The 23,507-nt window shown below is 37.7% G+C and overlaps 1 protein-coding gene across 1 annotated transcript in view; it reads right to left on the bottom strand.

Annotated features, from left to right (window-relative positions):
- The window catches only part of DENND1B (DENN domain containing 1B), a 192,107-nt gene extending 171,070 nt beyond the window's left edge, over positions 1–21,037 (bottom strand). The window contains 2 exon segments of the mRNA XM_029284173.1: positions 17,825–17,889; positions 20,997–21,037. Coding sequence (XP_029140006.1) covers positions 17,825–17,889; positions 20,997–21,013 — 82 coding nt within the window. The 5' untranslated portion in view covers positions 21,014–21,037.
- Positions 21,038–23,507: the final 2,470 nt, after the last annotated feature.

The following is a 23,507-nucleotide window of genomic DNA, read 5'->3' on the forward strand; positions in this document are numbered from 1 at the left end:
TTCAGAAATTGTAATGATATGCGGGAATGACCTTGGGAGACAGGAGAAGAGTCACAGACTAGGAAACAGTCAGACAAGTGGTAGCTGAGCTGCACAAGCAATGGGAGCATGGTAATATCTCAGGAGGGACCCTTTCTAGTTCCTTGGGCTGTAAATATAAGGGGGGAGGTGAAATATACTTTCAAACTTGCAATATTCTGTTAATGTAACCATACAATAAATTTAAGAGATAGTACTTCTGGGTGTGCTTCTTTTCTGGACCACCTCACTAGGCTGACAGGAATAAAGCAACTCTAAATGTAGACCGTGCTATTTAAAAAGTGAACACATGGAGAAGTATAACAAGCAAACAAATTACTCCCTTAGTTCTACTAAGTTTAGTGGGGTTTATTTCCATGAAAATGTGCACGGGTCCACAGCCTAAGATGCTCTTGAGTTGAATCCATGGGAGTTTCCTCTTAGGTTGAAATCACAAGACTAGCTTTTATCACTAGCACATAGTTTCCCATTCAAAGTCTTTATCACAATAGTATGACTAAAACAAGTTACTCATGATTTTTTGCAAAAATGCTATTAATCCCCCATCTCCACCTGAAGGAGCACTCAGGTTAGAATTCTTCTGTTTACTAGATATCCAATGATACCGATATTCTATTTTTAACTGCACAGGACATTACTAGATCAAAATGTAACAAAATAAAATAAGGAGTTATAATCATTCCTTGCTGGCAAAAAACAAACTAGCAGGAGTAGGCTACAAGTGACTGCTCTCCACTGATAATTTTTCTGCCAATTACCAGCAGAAAAAAAAGCTGCTGGAATGTTTTTTGTCAGCAAGCAAGAAATAAGAAGTGCTTTTATGGCTTCCAAAAGAATAGGGGCATCACTATCTAAGCCTTACCTCATAGCAGAGTCACAACGTAGGCACTTAAAAAAAGAGGCTTCTGCGTGGTGTCACTGTGGGGTTGGGGATGCCATGACATGTCCTACTTTACTGTTTGCAGTTAATTTTATTTCAAGATTTAAAATATTTATAGATCATTTGTTTCCTTGATCAGGAATATTATGTATTATTAAAAATACAGACAATAAAATTGCAGCAAAAAAGCAAAGAACAAAATTTATTTTAAAACAAACTAAAACAAAGCAAAACTGACCAGCAGCCATTAAAAGCCCAATGAAACAATACATTTTAATTAAATGTTCAGAATTCTTGGGAAGGCCAGCTACTGTTGGATCATACTGCTAGTTCTAGAACAAACACAGGAATCCATTCTTTAGTGAAAAGGCCACATTAGCACAGGAATGATATGGTGGGATCATGCTAAATGTTAGTAAGAAATGCTGGAATAGGTAGGAAGTAAGTAGTAAATTGGGGCCAGAACCCAAGGTTTGCAAACTTAGTATTATCTTTCTGGCACTTCACTTTCTATCTTTCTCTCTTTTTCCAAGACCCCTTTTTATTATCTCTTCCACCCACAGCAGGCTAATGGAAAGGGGCAGATCATTTTTGTAAGAGAACTGAATTGCACACTAATTGCTTACTTTTGAAAGAGGCCGAGAACCAGGGCAAGAAATGCATGTAGCCTTGAGGAAACAAGCTGCCCACACCTAGTCTAAAGACATAACATCAAGATGGAGGGGAAAAAAATCTTCAACCATGTGAAATTTTTAATACTGTACAGTGCCATGGATCAGACATGGTCAATATAGCTATAAAGAAGAATCAATAATCTTTACCTGCTTCTATTTAGCATTATATCTGACATGTTCCTCTTAGGGTGGCGTTTTGTCTGTTTGTTTGGTTTGAGTCAGCTTTTGACTCCTGGACAAGTCCCTGCAGGTTTTTTGGCAAGATTATTCGGAAGTGGTTCCTCTCTACATGTTTCCCAGGGCTTGGCGGGTATATAACTGGGGCAGTGTCACCCACCTGGCTTCATGCCTAAGGCAGGACTAGAATTCACTGTCTCCTGGTTCCCAACCTGATGCCTCACCATTACACCAACTGATTGATTAAATGATTTAATAATTACATCCAAAAATACGCTTCAATAAAATGCTACACTCATATTCTAAAAAAGAGTGGTAAATGTCTTATTAGTTACGATATCTCAATTACTCCCATTCCAAATCAACCTCTTTTTAAATTCTCTAACACATGCACTTTCAAAAATAGGATTTTAAAGTCTCATGGATCTTTATCATACCAGGCTATTCCTCTCTAAAAATAAAATTGTCAATGGAATTAATGTTTAAATCAGTTTCAGCTTCATCGGGATAAAACTAGAAAGCTCTTTCAATCTCCTAATATTTATTAGAGCCATTACAGAGTAATCCACATTTAATCTTATGTGCTTTGTCTCTGCCATTTATAATCTACATATATGCAAGATTACTGGTAATTCATGATCTCAATGTACCTGCTATGAAAAATGCCAAAATGCCATTTTTAGGTTTCATCAGCAATTTAAAAAATCTCTTTAACAAATCAAGAGTGAACTATTTCCATATCCTATTGATTCCAACTTATAACAATAATGTTAGAAAGGATGTGGAAGAAAAAGAATATATTTTTGTTTGCTAAGTCTCTGTCCTATATTTCTTCCAGGAGCCCAAGGCAGTGTACATAGCCTTTCCTCCTGCATTTTCCCCACAACAGCAATCATGTGAGATATGTTGAACTATAAAATGACTGGGCCAAGCTCATCAGCTTCCATGGCTGAGGATGTATTTGAACTTGAATCATCCCAGTTCTAGTCCAACACAATCACTGTACTACATTGATTCACGGTTCTTTATCCAATCCTTTAGATATCTGCTGAAATCACTCACAACTTAGGACATGACCAATTATATCATGTATAAGACACTCATTACTACTTATTCCTTACTTGCTACTAATTATTTACATACCAGTTACTATTCACTATTAATCAATCAATCACTGTGTAATATTTGCACTATGTAATACATGCACTGTGTAATAAATTATTCATGCTGCTCCTGTGAATAGTCCAATTAAAAGTGGCTTTTTACTGGATATATGGAATATCGTATTGGCAAGATATATGATTCAGCAATTTAGAGCAATATATGGCATTCAATAACAAGATAAATTTGAAGTGCCTTGCTTTCCATTCTGCTATTAGGCTAATCTATGTTGGATATCTTCTGATTCATATTTTTCCTGCTATAAAAGGTTAAGCATTTTTACTATTGAAATTTCAAAATAAGGGAAAGAAGGATGAGAGAGAAAAAAACCCAAAGTGCATTATAAATATCAGAAAGTTGTTAATTGAAAGAGATACCTTATAGCAGAGGTCCCCAACCTTTTGGGCACCAAGGATCAGTTCTGTGGAGAGAGGTTTTTCCGCGGACCAGAGGCTACGTGGTTTTGTGTGCTGCCTGCATCCTGTGAATGGGCCTTTGCTTGTTTGTGTGGACCGGTTGTTGGCATGCTGCAGCCCAGTACTGATTCACGGACCAGGGGTGGGGACCCCTGCCTTATAGCATATACTGCTGCTTGTGCCTTGAACTGGTTTAAAGACTTTGATCTCAATTCACATTGATCTCTGCCATAGAGTGACTACTTAAAATGTTCATGGTATTCATGAAATTAGCCCTTCACATTTGCTCTGTATTTTCATCCATTTGACCCAAACACGCTCAACAAAATATTCATATTTCTTACATACACGGAATACAGGTTGTTCAGTTAATAAAAAGTGACTGATGAGTTGATAGCTGATGAGTTGATAGCTTACCAAGTATACAGATGACTGAAGAAATAAGCTGGTCAGAAATAAGAAATGATAAAATGAAATAAACTGAAGAATATGTTCTGGTAATGAAATAATCTAGAATAATACCAATGGAGTGTCTGTTCCATGAAATGAAGGATTAGCACATTTTTCTATCTACAGGAAGTGGGGGTTTTCCCCCCCAATATGCATTGTCATATATTACATGTTTTATTGATTGACCAATTAATTTTTGTATTTATATACCACCAAATTCAACAAAACCTATCTGGTAGCTAACAACACAGAAACAGAATAAAAACATAAAAGCCAATAAAAATACAAGCAAACATAAAAGCACTTAATGTAAGCATAACAATGATCGTTAGTTTCCAAAGGATCTTCAAAGAGAAATCCCTCTATTTTTAAAAGTTTCTGAGGGCCAATATGTGGATGGCAATCTAATCTTAAGAAGAATGTTCCATCATATCAGAGCTGCAATTGAAGATAATCACCCCTTCACCTTCCCAGTTCTCCACTACTCCCTATCATCCAGTGGAAAACAAGCTCTACTGCAATGATTTGATACTGTATTCAGAAAACATGAGAGTATTGCAATAGCAACCTTTTTCCAGTTGAATTCCCCCTTTCAGCTTCTCTTACTGCATTCTTTTTCAATGCTTTTTTTCCTCTCTTCCAAATATAGTTAGTAGTAGCTCAGTAAACAAATGAAAATCTTACTCCACATTTTAATAAAATAACTATTACTAATCACATGTAATACTGTGGCCTATAGATAACAGCTTTGAACTGGAGTAAGACCAGTATCTAAGAACAATATTTTAATGTTAAAATTCAAGTAACAGTTGGAGAAAGGCAATTTATAGTAACACTTGCCTTCCTTCTTATTGGTACTCAGTTTCTTATTACTTTATATTATATATTATTATGAGGTTACATTTAGATTTAAAAAAAATAACTTTATGGCAGTCTTAGACATTTGTAATTGTATGCCTACTGGCAAGGTTAGTATTGACATTCCTGTAATACCATAGTAAGGTCACACTCTGTGATAAAATATTTCCCAAGGCTGATACAGTTAACTACAAGCAAATGATTTTTCTATGCAATAAGCCTTACGTTGGGGTGGGGGGATTGAATTATTAAGTGCATTCAGCAGAAATTCTATAAATATTAACTATAAATATTAGCATAAAAGTACTGACATTATAAGAGGAAAAAACTAAATCTTTTATTTTATAGAATAAATTCATCATTGGATTTCCATAACAAAAATACCTACACTAACCATATTATTCACTCCAGAGTTTTAGACACCATAATGGATCAGAAAGGAAAAACAGTGTACTATTCTGTTCAATGAGTAGGAGTATAAAGGAACTGAAGAAGAAATATCACACTCTTCAACGAAACAAAACGTTAACTCATCTGGGAGACATTCCCTGATGGAAAAATGACTTTGTTTATATATCATACTAAACTTTAGTTTATTGACTGAAACATAGTTGACTACTTTTGCAAATGTACTGAGCCAAACACAAATATCTACTGAATACTGCTCAATTTAATTGAACTTGATAACTGGATGCTAAAGACTGGTGTTAAAATATGTCCATGCAGAAAATTGCCTGATGTCTCTTTTGCCTATTTGCTTCTTTACCAAAACCATCTCTAAAACTCAGATTACAAACATCCATTGCTGCAGTACCATCAGCATAAGAAAACTAAGGATGGCATGAAAGGTTCTGCTGGAATGTATAAATAATTTTCAATAACATATTTAATGTTTATAAATAAGTACTCTAGCTTCAAATAAAATCTGCATTAATTGAGGTTTGGTCTAGCTTAACCAAACTTTTTTTTTCAGATTTTGCATAGGACGGAAGATGTCAATTGCTCTGAAAAGTATTTCAAAGAAAGTGAAAATACAAAGGACATCCAAAGAGGTAATTATGTATCGGCTGCTGACCCATCTAGTTTGGTCAATAATTTTAAGACCAGTGACATTTAAGGCAATTATCCTATATTAGGGAAGCATAATGAAATAAATTAGACTCATCTCTGCAAAAATGAGGTTACATTTCATTTCTACTATTCAACTTGAAGAGGAAAAAGGAAGAGGAAAAAGGGGAGCTTATTTTTATTTCTATTTAAAATTTTCATGCAGAAAGCACTTCCTCTTAGGTTAACTGTATTGTATACGGGCAAAGGGCGATATGGCAGGAGCCAGAGGGTTGCCAACCTCGGTGTTTGGTACTGATATTGCCTTTTAGCTCCCTTTGCTTGGACCCAAAGGCTAGCTGTTGGGACTCCAAAAACAACAGTTTCCAAATGTTATACATTTAGCCTGTAACAGTCTTTCTCATCCATGATTTAAAATGGAGATGAGAAGGCTGGTCTTGTTTGCATTGCTGAAACCTAGCTGAGTGCTACTAAGGGACAGCTAAGTTTCAGGTATGGCATCAACCATGAACTCGGAACCTAGAATGTAACCACTGTTGTTAGTGTCACCCTAATAGAATGGCTAATAGAAATGCTGCTCTGCAGATAGCAGTTGTTAAGACTCTTTTGTGAGGTTGGACTGTAGGATCAGAGTGGATTGTGTTACCAGCCTTTCAGCACCCCAACATGCCTACTTGAGTGCTAGAGTTCATGAATGGGATGGCAATGAATTTTCCCAGATTTATGGTACAGAGGACTTTAATATGACTCTGGAGTCAGAGGCTGCCAGGAGTTCATAGCCACAATGGACCTAACCAACCCAGGTCTCTTCTGATGCAACTCATTGGGGGAGGGGGGGTTCGCTACATGTTGAATCTGCTTTTTATCTCAAAACACTGGCGAATGATTGGGAGTCAGGAGACATTATCATCTGTCTCATCCCATATACAGATCACACCCTCTTGGCTTTGCAGTTCTCTGAAACTACATCCATATGCGGGGAAGCAAGACCTATTCAATCGGTCTGCCTCATGTGCCTGATGGATACTGTGAATTTTCAAAGCCTGGGGTTGTTTTTGGAACTTAGGTATTGTAAAGCTTATGTGGGAATAATGTTAGGAGACAGGAGGAACAGCCCAGTGTAGATTTTTGTCTGATAAACAAAATCTAAATCCATAGGAAGGGGTGGTGGTGAAAAAAGCATATCAGAAGGGATTCTCCCTAGTTATCAGGCCAGTAAAATTAATGAAGGGGAGAGGTATTTTCAGACTTGCAAGTTTCTATGACTGTGTCCTTGTAATAAAGGTAGTATTAGTACTCGTGGTTTATTCTTCTTATCTGAACTAACTCAAAGGGCTGAAAAATATACTCTATAGTCCCACTGAGGCCTTAGTTGCCATTTGGTTCTAGTCAAGGACTGTATTATGGCTAGATGGATTCGCTATACGCAAGAATCTCAAAGAGCTCTTTGTTTTGTACAGGAGCCCCAGGAAATGAAGCAGCATAAGAGATGCCTAAAGCTGTCCTACACAGTGTGATCCATGGAACAGCAAACCCCATGAACTGTTACCAGTCCACAACAAGGTAAGTTCAAAAGTGTTTAAATAAATATTTATAGCAATCTTACATTGCTACAATGTTCAAGCATATGATCAATGCAATTTTATATTTGCTAAATGTGAAAACTCTGGGCTTTCTAATTTTATTTTTCTAATAATTCATTTTTATTATATTTTACAAAGTAACATGCCATGACGGATTGGAAATTTTAAAAAAATGGATCCTTCACCATAGATCATTTGAGAAGTACTAGTTTAGAGCACTATTGGAGGAAAGCAAAGAGTGAACCTAATTGAAATCTTTCTCATGCAATACCTTGTGGCAATATGGGCAGCAAAACTTAATTTTGCACTCTTATCAGGTTCACAGACAACTGATTGGCAGCCCTGTTTAGGGTGAACCAATCCTTCCTTACTAAGGGGGGGGGTCCTGAGGAAACAGTGCTCTGAGGGCAATTCTAGGAATCTGTAGGATAAATTTGCTTGGATTTGCTCTTAATTAGACTCTATTTGTACAGATCCTACAGAGGTGCCTGAGGCATGCACTCACCCAGTTATCAGGGAAGAATTTGAACTATTGATCCTGAGGAAGCAGGCAGAATTTTTAGAGCTGTGATTTTGGTCACTGGTAAAGGGGATGAGCAAGAATTGCTGGAGCAATATCCAACTCCCAGGTGCACCACAGATGATGCAAAGCACAATAAAAGCACTCTGCGTGCTCTTCACCTACCAAAGGTATTATTTGATTGAACCTCCTGGTAGAGATTCAGCTTAACAAGCATAGGTAGCAGCAAAAGTTTGTTGTAGACTGCACGTGCCTGAAACTTTGACTCTCTTACTCCTGAAACTGTCATTTGAACCCAAAGTAGCAATTTTCTCACATTTGACCTTTTGTATAGAATCTGATATCACTCTCACCCACTGCTTTGGGATCTGGTTGCTGGAACTCATGAAAGGAATGCATCAAATTTCTTTGGAACTTTGTTCAGACACATGCACTTGCACAGACATCCCGCCTGCTACTTCTTATATTTAATGTCAAAAATAAGGCCTCTGTAAATTAACTACTAGGGATGGGCACATGTTTGGTTGAAAATAAAGACATTGGTAAATAGGGGATAGAACCAGTTCAAGGACATTGCTTTGCAGAATTCATCAGGGCTCTCCTTTCTCCCTGTTCCTATTTAATATTTACATGAGGGCATATGTGGAGGTCATCAGGCAGCATTGGATCACTCTGCCGATGACACCCGATTGTACCATCCAGGACCAAACAAGTGGTGCCATAAAAGTTATTTCCTAGTGTCTAGAACAGGGGTAGGCAACCTTGGCTCTTTTATGACTCGTGGACTGGCTCAGGAATTCTGGGAATTGAAGTCCACGAGTCATAAAAGAGCCAAGGTTGCCTACCCCAGGTCTAGAATCTGTCAGGACTGGAAGGGGCACAACAGGTTTTGGCTCAGTCTCAAGAAGACTGGTTGTGGTTTTTAAGACTTCCCAGATCTGGAGATTTTTCATGTCTATCTTTGTACTCCCCCAGACAGAATCGGTGCACCGTTTGGAGGTTCTCTTAAACTTGTGGCTCTTGCTCTAAGAGAAGGTAGCAACCATAGCTTTAGGACAGCCTTTGCACAGTTTTATCTTGTCCACAAACTGCACCTGAATTTGGATTAGAAGGATTGCAGTAACTCATGCCTTAGTCCAGGGGTCCCCAACCCCTGGTCCATGGACCAGTACCAGGCCATGGCATGCCAGCAACCAATCCGCACAAACAAGCAAAGCCCCATCCGCAGGATAAAGGCAGCACACAAAACCACACATCCTTTGGTCTGCAGAAAATCTTCTCTCCATGAAACCAGCCCGATGCCCAAAAGGTTGGGGACCTCTGCCTTATTCAGCTCCAAGTCAGCTCCACACATTATATTTTACTACTAGTCATGCTGGCTGAAGTCTCTGGGTCATGATTCCGCAACCATGGGATGGTAAGAACTTCTGCACTCCTTACATGAATAGCATTTTCCCAGCTGTGGTAAAGAGTGTTACAAGAAACACCTTATGGCTAGAAAATGAAGAATAAAACAATGACAATACAGATAGTAACTGCATTTAGTTCCAGAAAAATGACCATAGTAAACCACGTGACAGAGAGAAGAAGATTGCAAAGACTACTGATTGCTTGCTATCTCATTCAGGTAAAATTTTCTCAGACTGTCCTGTGCCTGACAGCTTTATTTTGTTTTGTTCCCCCCCTTTGCAGAACAGAAAGATTGCTTAAACGAGCTATTTCTTCTTAATTTGCTTTTTTCTCTAGAATACAGCACTTCCCTAAAAAGAGATAACCACAAGTTAACAAGTTGAAGTCTGTGACCTTAATGAATGCTCTCTGAGACAGTTACTAGATAAGGACTAGCACTAGCTATATGATAGGAATTGATTTTTTTCATTTCTAAATTATAAAGGGAATAGACTTTGAAAAATGTCCTACTCCAGACTTTTTTAAAAAGCAAACAATGTAAAACATTTATATTTCTGTTTCTGTCAGTCTCATGGAATCAAAACCAATTCTAGTTTAGTATGAAGCTTCATTGACAGAATTTGCAAGTATGAAAGTACAATTCTCCTCTCCCCCTCATCTTCTTTACAGCCTAAGAAACTAGGGAGGGTAACAGACTTCTGAGACTCTAGCTAAGGGCTATGCTTATCTGACTGTTGTCTTGGCAGCATCTCTTTGCCCAGTCTCCAAGGTATTTCCCATATATCATATAGCTTCATTAACAGTAGTAATTACTGTTCCAATATACATGAAGAAAATATTTTCCTCTAAACTGTGCCCTCTTTGGGCACAGGACAATCTCTAAAAATTAAAATCAAATTACTTCTCCTGCCCCCCCCCCAATTTTCTATAAAATTATAAATCAAATTTATTTTGTACAACAAGAAAAATGTAAGAGATTCTACATATGCTATGCTCTAAATTGATCACATATCTTTAAAAAGAAGGGTAATGTAAAACATAAAATGTTTATTCTTATAGTCAAGATATATAGTATATGAGGTAAACTTTCTCACAAGGTGCAGAAATAGGTACACAATAAGTGCACAAAACAAAGAGGAAACTGCTAGAAATAAACGCTACAATCAGTTAATGCTAAATGCTAAAATCAGCCAATATACCGTATGCTTTTTTTTAACAGAGGCCCCTTCATGTCATACCCCAGAAGCCGGTGCTATTTTGAGAGCAGCTTCGATTCTTGTGATTCAAGAATTGTGGCTGTTTCAATGATGCCCACTTCTAGAATGGCATGAATTAGTCTAGGGAGGCTGCATGGAGCATCAGGTGATTCTCTTTTGGAAATAGTTATTTTTAATCTTTTTAAATTTTGTATTGTATCACTGTTTTAAACTGGCTGTAAGCCGCCCTGAGTCCTCCGGGAGAAGGGCGGGGTATAAATTTAATAAAATCTCAAAATCTCAAAATCTCAAAGGCGATTTCCAAAAATTGCCTTTCTAAAAGAGAATTAGCCATTGTGTTGCATGGCCTTTTACAGAGGCCCCTTCACACCATTCTGGAAGCAGCTGGCATTTTCAGCGTCTCTCAGGATTTGGAAAATTGTGACCTTGTGCAATTGGCGCCTGATTCCAAAATGCTACAAGGTGGCCTCTTTAGGAAGGCCACATATTGCATCAGCTGGGCACTCATTTGGAAAGGTGATTGGCAGAAGCAGAGCAAGAAATGATGTGGAAGACGAGTCCCAAGGGTGGGGAACCCAGTGGGGCAGGAAGATGTGCAAGAGGTCCTAGGAAACCTAGTGCAGGACTCATTAAGCTAAGGAGGTACCTAGGCCTGCATCAGGCTTCCCCAACCCCAAGGAACCCCGTGCTCCACTTTATGACCATAGCAAGGAGAGCCAGAATTGTAGTCACTAAGTGAGGCCATCACATGGGCACTTCACTTAATGAACACAACAACGTATGGTGATAATTCTGGACTCAACTATGGTCGTAGGCCAAAAATTACCTTTCCTTATTAATTCTCTACACTGAATATACAGGTTCTTGATTCCATAATTCGATAGATATACAAATATATACTCCTTTAATAGCCACTTGTTCAGTAACTGTTCAAATTTACAATGGCACTAAATGAGTGCTTGTACTTGTGGTTGTCCCAGCATACTACAATCACGTCACCATTTGCGACTTTCTGTCTGACTGTTTTCAATTGGTCTTCTGAATGGAAGAATACTATTGTTAAAAAATGGGAGGATAATAGCATCTTAAGAGCACCACCTGTGATAGTGCTGAACAAGTATCTCACCGAGAAATGAATGCAGGTTGCTAATCTCCTCTCTTGTTTATTTTTGGGTGTTAAAATACTGAACATAAATACAAGACAAGAGGATTGTAAGAATAAAGATTTAAAAAGAAACATAAGTTAAGGGCTTTTGCAGATGACTTGTGTCGATGTTGGGAGATCTTTTAAAGGGAATTGGAGCATTAATGAGAAATGAGTGCAACTAACTGACAGAGAAAGATGGGAGTAGAAAAAATAATCTCCAGGTGCTGTGGTTATAAAAATATCTCACAATACACCATCACCTGCTGCTACTACCACTGTTGTCATTTTACATCATGCAGCTTTGCATGCTACCTCTACCCAATCAATTGCCTTAAAAATTAAATGTAAGAGAAGTGAATTGATTACAATCAGGGCACTGAAGGAATTTAATGGCCAAAGAGGAATGTCAGTGAGAAAGGAAGCAATCCCAGAAAGAAAAAAAGAAAGCTGGAATCACTTCTTCAATTTGTGTGTTTGGTCATCATGGCTGAGAAAAATTGTCCATATGTTTGGTTGATGAACCTGAGATACAAAATGTGTGCTTTTGTCATGATAAACTTGTTCAACTTTTGGAAATGAAGATGATCACATAATATCCAAAGAAATATTATTCTACATTTAGGGTGCAAACTGACATTCTGCCTTGTTTTTGAACAAGTTGCTTCTTTTTTGTAATTAGACAGGCCTGCACACTAAGCTCACATTTATAAATTTGTCCACAGGCCTAAAAAGATTGTTTGTCATGCCTTAAGAAGATAATGAACCAATCACTAGGAGACATAATGCAGTTTTTCCCCTTTCTGCATCAATCAGCAAATGAAAAAAGATCAAGCTCTTAATCACTAATCAGCAGATTATCAAGACCTCTAAACTTGGCAATATTCACATATCTTTATTATAAATCCCAAATTTGGAATAATTTCCTTTAAGCATTGTACTTAAAAAGTCAGCTTCTATAAATTAGCTGTGGTTTACATAAGGTTCGAAATATATTAGAGTTATGACAAAAGTGCACCACAATTTGCCTATTTAAGGCAAGCTTGGCTGAAATGATCACATAAGGCTTCCTGTTTGTTCAATAGTAGCACAAAAATATATGTCTAAATTTAAACTAACAAAAGAATATACTTTTTTTTCCTTAATTGTGTCCATCCTCTCCTATAATTTCTATATTTGGAATTCAATGTGTAAACACAGCCTTCAAAAAGCTAAGCATATAAGACAAGAATTTTCTCATGCAGCCTCCACTTTCTCAGGTGATCCAGTCAAACTGAATAGTGTTAATATTGCTTGTAAAAGAAATGGGCTTTACTTATTCACATAACCCAGGGGTGTCAAACTGCCGGCCCATGGGCCGGATGCATCATGCCGGGGAGTGCCTACCCCACCTCCGGCAATGGGGAAAAAGACGCAATACACTGCGATACGTCACATGACGTTGCGAGTTTAATACCCCCGACATAACCCAATCTTGCTACTTGGCATGGTCAGTCATAAAGATTCACTACATTTTTGAGAAATGCTCTTTTGAGAAATAGCACCACTTTATAAATTCTCAGGAAAAAATTACCAATCAAAACTATAGTAATAACATATATTTATTAAATAATTGTAAGCAGTCTGACACCAATGACACTAACACATATGAGTAATTGTTTGTCAATTTTATATCCCCACCTTTCCTCCATGAGTTGGGGGTGGCTTACTTGGAGATCTTTACCTTCTCGTGCTGTTGTAATCTCCTCATAACAGTAGCCCTATAAGATGGTTGGGCTGGTAAGACTACTCCAGAATTATTTAGGAAGCTCCCATAGCTGATAGTGGACATGAACCTGTGTCTCATCAATTCTAGCATAACCTTTTAACTACTATACAACCATTAGCATTCTCCACATCATTTTTCTCACTCTTCCTCAAGTCATAAATAAAATATCCAGCCAACAGAAGCTACGATCCACCAAGCCTATCAGCTATAACTGGTAGCACACATAATAGATATTAAAACATTTTACACACCCACATATTTCTATACAATTTATTAAAAACTAAGAGTCATAAAGCCAAAACGGCTACATGGAGATGTTAACATTGCATGGGGGGAAAGGGGGTCATTCATGGGTATGCTCATGCATAGGGACTTGACAAAAAAGATCTGCCTTGGATTAAATTCAGATTTCTTTTTTTTTAAAAGCACAATCTGGATGATCTATATTCAAGTTATACTGAAATTGAAAATGATTTCCAAAATGTATTCTTCCAACTTGAAAACCTTCTTGAGTTTACCACTCCATCATATGCAATATGAAGGATAGGAATAGCTAAATACTATGCATAACAAAAAACACAGGCTGCAAAGTACTGTTAATGTACATTAACTAATGCAAAGATCCTCTCAGTGTCTGCTATCAGAACATAAGTAGATTCATGATAACAAGTTTTTTAATTCTTTACTAAAATTATTTTTTAAAAATAATGAAAGTATCAGCAAAATATTAAAGCTGTATTATCCGTCTGAGCATATTTTTTTCCTTCCAGTCTTTCTTGTTGCTTAATCTTGTTAGAAGACAATATTCTCTGTTCCTGATATTTCCCAGCAACATTTGTGACTGTGATGTCATACACTAACCTCTACTTCACAGCAAGATCAAACACAGCAAGCAGATGGGATACAAAAAAAAAAAAGAACACCCATTTAAAATACAAATCTCTTTTATAAAGAAGAAAAGAGTGCAGGCACAGACAATGAATAGGTCACATTTTTAAGTATGATATATTCAAACGCTTATCCTAGCATGAAAATCCGTTTAAAGCTAAAGCTGGGTAACTGATGAATGTGTGCATTCTATATTGGATTCATACATATAAGTGAAATATTTTTTTTAAAAAAAGGCAACAGAGACATAAAATGCTAGAAGAGCCTAAAATCAGCCACAGGAATATATAGCATTAGCATCTTTCAAAACAGTAGGAAACATCAGTCTGAATTTTTAATAAGATTTTTAAATGTGGCTCATTGAGCAGAAAGGACAAATCCCGCACCATTACTCATCAGTCAGGCCTTTATTACAATCAATGACCAGAATTCCACCTAAAAGGTAGAAACCGAACTTATAAAATAAGTTAAAGCTAAACAGTAACTTTCGTTACAGTGATTTTTATAAAAAATAAAACAAAATTTGGTCATATTCAAAGAGACTGAATCATATTGGTCATCTAGCAACAGAATATAAAATAAATTCAAATGATCCAGGAATTTAGTTAATATGGAGGATGTAAAACATAAGCGTTTTATGACTTTGGGCCAGTCACCCTTTCTTACCCCAATTCAGGATTATTGTTGTGGGGTAAAAGAGGAGGAGGAAAGTGTGTTGGATATGTTCAGCGCTTAAGTTATTTGTAAAAATAATAAATGCTGGGATGCAAATAAATAAATAAAATGGGCAATGCAACAATACATGAGCTGCATTTCAACTGTTCCTTCACCACAAGGATAGTCCTAAAGAATAAGGAATTTCTCTGAACTTTCCTTCAAGGATAGCTGTTAGGTGCATTAAAACATGCTAGAGTTAGTGCTCCCCTAAATTTAGAGATAGATATTTGGTTTAAATATTTTGCTGGTCTAAAAAAGGGAAAATAAGTATTACATTTTTTTTTAGTGAGGATTGACAAATTTAATTGAATTTTTATCCTTAACATGTCGCTTGATGCCACCTACTTATAGGCCATCATCATCAATAATATGTCCTGTGAAAAACCATGACTTTGCCACTTCTTATAAATTAACTTTAATTAACTTTTCCAAGTTATCAAGTAGGGTTGAGGTACCTCAGCCTACAGCAAAAAAAAAAAAGCCATTTAAATCAGAATGAAAATATACATAACCACATGCTGGTTTCCACTCTAATCATACTAGTTTCATGACAAAGGACCACATTAGGCACACTTCACACCACTTAGAAAATAACCTTAGAAATTTAGGCTGTATTCTTTCTATTGGAGCAAAAGAGCTATATGGGTGTGAACACCAAGTAAGAGTTGTGCATAAATATTTGCTGTAAATATTTTAAAAACAGCCAGTATAAATCTTACCCCTTTAGAATAATGGAAAGATTGCAGAGCCATTGTCAATTTTCTGGCATTTTGCTTAATATAATCCTAATGGAACCTACACTCATCCAAGAAGTGAAACCCTACCCCCAATATTTAACTGATTGTTCATTTAACTACCAAATATCAGCTTTAGGGCATTTGGCAAACATCAAAATCTTACTTTTGGAATAATTTATCTTTGAAGTTCCTTCCTTACAATGTACATTCCCACTATTACCACACACAGACATAATTTATTTCCTATATGACAGTTAAGAGTTCTGTAAGTAGAATTATTTTTTGTGAGTTGTTTCCCATATTGCTCAGCCTAAAACTTCATAAATGGCTCAATCATCAGTCACACAAATTTGTCTTGCAATGTCAGAGGGTAAGAGCCTGAAACTAGACTATTTCACTTCCCAAACAAATAACAGGTTCCTCCAATCCAAAACAGTAGATAGTTCCAAGCTTGTTACACTACATAGACAAAGGAAAAAGGTGCAAGTACTTAAACTTAATTTCACTAGATTTCAAATTTCCATTTAATACAAGCAGTCACCAGAGTTATTTCATTCTCTTCATTATCCTTTTTAAAAATAAATTATTATCAGGGGTTGTATGTCCCTGAGTGTCTATGGTACTTGTTTCCAATCTAATATTGATGAAAGAAGGCCAATTAAATGATCAGTAACCCTAAGTAGGGTGGGAGAGTCAGTCAATCCACTTGGATTTTGAAAGTATTTCATAAAATTCCTTCAACATGATAGCCATAGGGAGAGAAGCTGATCATTCACAAAACTACTATCATTGGTTGTCATGGCCAGTCACAAAAAACGTTTACCAGAAATCATGCTGATAAATATGTTCTCCATTATTCCCTAGACTCTAGTCACTCAAGATATTTGTCACGACCTTCCAGGTTCTCTTTATGTCTTTCGGGCAATGTGAACCCACTTCCAAGCAATGGTGTAGTTTGTATTTATCACTATGTTTATTTCTGAAGAAAGTCTGTGGGCCCTATTTGAAGCATCGTTTTAATGACACATTTTCAATTTTATGCTAGAAAAATATTTTGGGTGGGAAAAAAACCCTTGATTTATAAAATTATTTGGCTCTAATATACTTTCCACGAGAATGAAATCCGCTTAACGAATGGTGCAAGGCCAATGATGACAGAAAGTTGTGCCGCATATCAGCTTGGTGCATCTATCAGCAACTACAGAACACTGCAAAAGTAAGTTGACCTAGGCATGATGGGGTGGAGAGAAGTGGGCATGGAGCAGGCTAAAGCTTCCAAGGTTGAGATAAACTTCCACACGCGGGGGGGAGGGGCAGCTAAGAGGACATATAGGTGAGTCCTCTAACTCTAACCCAGATTTTGACCACATGACAGCAAGGGTCCTACAACATTCATAACTTCGGAAAGGGATCATACGTTTCTTTGTTCAACACATCATAATCCTGTACAGTTGCTGAACAAATGGTCACAAATTGGGGACTACAATTTAGCTAATCCATATTCTCTACAATGCATCTAAATTGGGTATTGTTTCCATACCCAACTTTAAAAATTAAAGATTAAACCAATGCAAAAGCTTAGTTGGGAAGACACCTTGAGAAAAATATTTATTTTATTTTGTATTTAAGGAGGATTACCAGATCTAAGTAGATAAAGCATAAAGCATTTACTATCCATAAATCTCTCCTTCCTAAGATGACCAATATCCACTTGTTTTTAAAATAGTAATGGCAACCAAATGATTTAAACTAGCAGCCCAAACGCTTATGCATACATAGCCAAAGAGAATTCCTGCTTAAACATCATAATTATATGTACTGCTAAACACAACTTACGGAATCCATTATAATGTGCAAATTGAAAAAAGGCTAAAGCACACGCTCAAAGCAAACTGTATGTCTCTAATTAAATATTATTGTGGTTGCTACAGCTAATAATAGTATATAAAACATATGTAATGTAGTAAGCTATAATTATATAGTTCTACTACTAAAAATAACAATAAAAAACAATTAAGCACATTTCCTAACTATATTAGTCTACCTACATTAAAAATATAACTTGTTACATTTTGCACAACTAATTTATATGCAGAATATAAAGGTATGTGCATTACCTTCATTTTCAGAAGCCTGGCATTTTACTTGTATCACCAAATCAAAGGTAGTCTCTGGATTTTCTCTGGAAGAAAAAACAAAATATTTGACTAGTCATGAATTGGTCAAAAACATTTAAATAATCTAATCACAGGAATGCTATGTTTGTTATAACTTTAAACTGCATAATAGTATTGACTCATAATTACTTGTCCCTTAGAATACACAATGATTATTTACCAACCACCCTTGAGATATATAGAATTGCATTACAATGCAAGCTCAACAAATATTATTTAAGCTTGACTGTTGAAATTCATTAGATTATATAATGGTTAATCCAGCTCTAGTACACTAACTCTCAGCACTGAATGACTGAGAAGGACAAAGAGAATCCTGCCAAGATAAACAGAAGTGGGAACTGACACTGAAAGTGAAGAGTTAAGCTACAGCTTACTGAAGTTAGAAATAACATTTGTTTTACATCTTTAGGAAAATAACTGTTTTCCCTTACTTCATTAGGGATTAAAATAAACAGTATAAGGATAGAGATAATTGATCACAGTCACCTCAAAGTACATATGTATGCAAACCAATAATATGATATCTTTTATAATCCTATATATTAGCCAGTTCTTCTTTCGACATCTATTTCAAATTCTGTAGCTATAACTTGAAGGATTCTATCATTTCATAATGGGTGAATAGGCAAGAGATTACCTTTTACCATGGAATGTTATTGTTATTCTTGCAACACTTCTAGTATGTCATATGTCATGTCATGCAGTATATGCTTTACACATTACTCCTCCCAACTTCTATACATATTATAATCCTCTATAAATTTTTAAAGCAACTGCTATATATAGTATATTTATTTATTTATTACTGGCTATATAGAATATAAAATATGAACTCAAAGATATTATTGTGTATAATTAAATAAACTGAATTTGATAAAGATTTTTTCATCAGTACGCTTCTATTTTTAAATAACACTCACCTAATTTCTTAAGGAAAGATTGCTCTCAGATGTACAATTATGGAAACTGCCTTATGGCTTAGCATGGATTTTTGTTTTACAATCATCTCTAATGAAATTTTGTTAATATTAAATTTTCCCTGAATCATGTTTTCCAATTGTGTTGGAATTAAACTTCTAGAATTTCCAGCCAATAACTCAAAGAAATTATTCGCAAAATACAAAAAAGTGCTAGAATGGGAATGGATAATCTAAGACAGAACAACTGAGGAGCAATAAGCAAACTGTAACTTCTTCAATAATTACTTGAGCTTGCAAATATTACTGTTTCATGCAGATAACATGTGAGCATTTCCCCCCCCCCCCCAACTCTAATAAAGAAGTCACTCTCTGCTTGGTTACATAACTGTTGGGCCATGAAAATGAGTAAATATGTAAATAGAAGGCCAGAAGTAGCAGATATTAAACAGTAACTGGAACTGAATGTGCTACATTCAAGAAAGTTAAACTACATAGTTGTTTAAGGAACCATAAACGTATGTGTTGTGGAACACAAAATTCAATGTATTAAAATAGTCATAAAATCATTTTACCAAATTTATATTCATGGGGCTTCTACCCTTAAAAACCAATCATTTATAACTTCTGGATAAAATGTTATGCTTCTTTACACAATGTAAATACTATGCTTGCTCAATCTGAAATTTGTCTTTCTGTGAAGACTTATTCCTTAGTAACTGTATACAAGATTGCAGCTATAATAGGATTTGCAACTGAGCTCTCTCCTGCAATGGTTTGTGTAGTTGAGTCTGCTAACTCCAGAACTACCCACAATGACTGAAAAGAAAACTTCTATGATAACAGGTTCTTCAACTATAACCACAACTTCTTTAGAAACTAGATAAACATCTCATAGGTCAATATTTCTGTTTTCTGTGTAACTGCTTCTAGGCTTCCACAAAAAGGCTTTTCAAATTTTGTCACTTTGCATCATAAAGTATCAAATCAGTTCAATGTGTGTTGGGCAAGGGCTTTTATGTCTATTCCAGCTGGCTCACCATGAACAGATCATTGTCGGTTTGCAAAAATAGTTCAGAATGCAAAATTTAGCAAGGCTTGCAAGGTCAAGATTTTAAGCGCAATCACCAAATGAGAAAAAAGTTAATTCATTTTTCACTTTAAAAATAATTCCCTTGGAATTGGCGTAGACGTTCAAATGGTGTATATTTTTCCAACCCACTGTGGAAATTATGAAAAACAGAAAATATTTATATCCATTAATTCTGTGGCATCATTCTACTCACATTACTCAGTCATGGGAAATTCCTTGCCAACTTTTAACACCCTCCTGCCCACTCTTGCCACACATGCTATCTTTTCAGTAATGCAGGGGCATTTTGGTGCTCCTATCAAATTGTTACCTGGCATTACACTACAGTACTTTAGAGTTTAATCTTCAAATCCTATCAATTGGGGAAAGGGGGAATGACACCTTCAGATACCCAGGTGCAGAGACTGTGCATGATAAAGAAGTTTTTCACATGGGTTGTAGGTTGCCAATAGATCAGAAAACACCAGCCTTGGCCTGTTGTGTTTCTTATTGGACTTCATTCTGCAAAAAAAAAAAATGTGTTGTCCGACCTTTACTAGGGAGGTCTGCACTGTCACTTGCTGTCAAGTACTGGTCAAGAAAGTAAACCCGCAGCAGGCACAGCCAAGCAAAGGCAGACCAGAGACAGAGGAATGCAGGTATTGCCGTCGGCCATTCAAAAAAAAAGACTGTCAGATTTCATTCTGCGAAGGCAAGGAGGGGGAGGAGAGTCGCTTTGGGCGAGAAGCTAGTTTTTACCAAAGACAAAGCAAGCCCAGAACGAGCCGGCGGATCCCACCTAAGCAAACCCAAGTGCTTGCCAAGGGATTTCTCCCCTCCGAGCGCGTTTGGGAGTGCAGCCCCTGACAGACGCGCGCCAGAAAGCAGGGATGGGGTTCCGCTCCCTTCTCCCCCCCCCCACCCTTTCCTGCTGATCTCGGCTCCCGTCCCCGGCCGGCCTCCTCCTCTTCAGCCGCCGCGCACATGCAAAGTGGGGCTGGGGGTGGTTTTGAGGCCTAGCCTGACGCCTCCCCTCGCTCTCTCCGCGGCGGCCGGCGAGCGCCTTTCCCTCCTTCAGCCGACTTTGGGCCGCCGCCCCGCTTCCACTGACCCCCCTTACTTGATCCTGCAGTCCATGGTCGCATCTCGGGGTGAGGGGTCCCAGGAGGCGGCGGCACCCCCTGAAGGGAAAAGGCAGGCGCCAGTCCGGCCCGGGCGGGAAAGGAGGGCGAGAGGGAAGGGACGCGCCGGCTCCTCGCTCGCTCGCTCGCTTCTTCTAGCCCCGCGTCCCAAGGGGAGTAGGTCGGGGTCGCGTGCGGCTCCCAGGCGTCGTCGCCGAGGGTGGCCCGAACCTCGCTGTTTCGCCTCCCCGGCCCGGCCCGGCGTGACGGCGGCCGTAAAAGCACCACCTCCCTCCCAGCCTCTCTTCTACCTCGCTCAGTTCCTGCCGCAGAGAAGCGGCTTCTTCGGCACCTTGTAGAAAGCAGGAAGCTCTACGAGGGCTGGAGGAACCTCTTCCCTGGGCCTTGGCCAGGGCTGCTGCGACGGACGGACGCTTCGCCGAAGGACAGGAAGAAAAAGCAGCAGCCTCGCCATAGGGTTCCTCCAGCAAGGAGCTACTATGGCCAATTTAGCCACATCAAGAAGCAAAAGTAGATTCCGGTCGGGGCCTGTGGACTTTTTAGTAACTTAACTCCAGGGGGGGGAAAAAAACCAAGGGGATAAACTTTTAACATTGAACTGAAGCTGAAGATGCTCGTCCGCAAAAGACGCAACCCGCAACAAAAGTTAACAACCCTAGAGCTGAATTGAAATCCCCGTTTCCGGAGTGATCTGCTTGGTACTACTCAGCCGATCTCTCTTGCTATCAATTCAGAGCCTTACATGTAAGATGCACGTAGTGGCCATATTTTCTTGGGGGGGTGGGGGAGAGAAACCTGAAAGGGGCAAATCTGAAAGAGGTTCACAAGGATTAAAAAATAATAATGGTTTGTGTTTATAAATTTGATTTACAAAGGAAAATTCGAGAACTAGAAAAAATAACTCTGAAGGTCAGGTTTCTGAAATAAAGGATTGGCCTTTATTATAATACAAGATGTAGGCTCGCTACAATGTAAGGGGATATCACCTTTCTGCTTCCATATGTTGCCCTCCCGGAACTTTTTTGAAAGTACTAGCCTGATTTTTCACAGATGTAAGTTTTGATAAAGTAAATAAGAATAGATTGATCATAACAGAAATGTCATGCTATCATTCTCATTAAGTGCCCTGCAAATTAAGAAGGCTGCTGTCTCCATGGCCATGAGTTGGCATTATTTTCTTACATGCAATACTTTTCAACAGCAGATGAAAACATCAATGGGTGTAAGTTTGCTAAAAGAGCAAAATTGGAGGAAATTGCTTGAATTGCATTTTTACCTCTTAATATTGTGTTCCATCCAATCTTGGCCCACTACTATGATCCTATGGGAAAAAATGTTCTCCAAGCTGTTGTGTCTCTCCCTGCATTATGCAGGTGCATTCCTGTTGCCTCCACCTCATGATTTGTTGGCTATTTCAGAAATCACTTATCAGAATGATCAAATACTGGAACATACCCATTACTTTCAGAGATTTCCTAAGTTTTGAATGGTCAATACAATCAAAAGTTTTGGAGTAAACTATAAAACAAAAGTAGAGTCCTTTTTGATTTTATTTTTTAGTTTCCATCAATATTAACTATGCAACCTCATGTTCCTTCTGGAGCTTGAATATTCAGTTGCCACTACTTTCTCCTTACAGGGCACTAATTTCATCTAAAGGATTTTCCACTGTATCTGAAAAATAATATTTGGATAATTAGACTGTAATTATGTAATTGTCCTTTGGTTTGAAAATTCCTTTAAACATCTGTTTTTAAGGACTGGATTACTGGTAGTCCTTAACGTATGACCAGTGACTTAGCGACCATTTGAAGTTATGACAGACTCTTCCCAAATGCTATTTATGTCCTAGTTTCAAAGTTATGACCACTGCCACCAGGCTGTCTCTGTTAGGAAAGCTGAGTCTCATATCACATCAGCTGGCTACCTCTCTCAGAAGCTTCAAAAAGCAGAAAGGTAAGTTGGTGCTACTGGGCCCTGGAGCTGGCTGAGGAGCAGGCCCTCTCCTGCAAGTCCTTGAGTGGCTAAATGGGAAGCAGTCCCAAGATCTATGGGAACCCCAAGAGGTGGAAAGCAGAGCCTGGGGTACCTCATGGGGTGGCAAAGACCTTGGGAAGCCCAGGACAGGTGAGTCTGGCCTAAACTAAGCCTATTAGCAATGAACAGACCATTTTCTACACAAAAATCTACTTAACTATTGTCCCGGATCATTGTACCATTCTAACTCACACTTTCCAGCAGTTTTCCATAGAAGTTTCTCTCCAACTTTTGCATTTAAGTTGTCAGCAGTAATTAGAACGATTTTTTTCAGTGTTTAATCCATTATTTGTTGTTATTTTCTTGTCTATTTTTGTAATCATTGTAACAAATCCATAGACAAAATAAGTTTTGCTACCCAAAGCAATTATGGAGGCACTGTAGCAGCTTCTACTGAATGTTTAACTCTTCCTATAACCAATAAAAGCACAAATGTTTTATAATGAAAGATA

Source organism: Protobothrops mucrosquamatus, unplaced genomic scaffold (assembly GCF_001527695.2).
Source record: "Protobothrops mucrosquamatus isolate PMUCROS unplaced genomic scaffold, P.Mucros_1.0 scaffold_109, whole genome shotgun sequence".
In the NCBI taxonomy this organism is placed as follows: Eukaryota; Metazoa; Chordata; class Lepidosauria; order Squamata; family Viperidae; genus Protobothrops; species Protobothrops mucrosquamatus.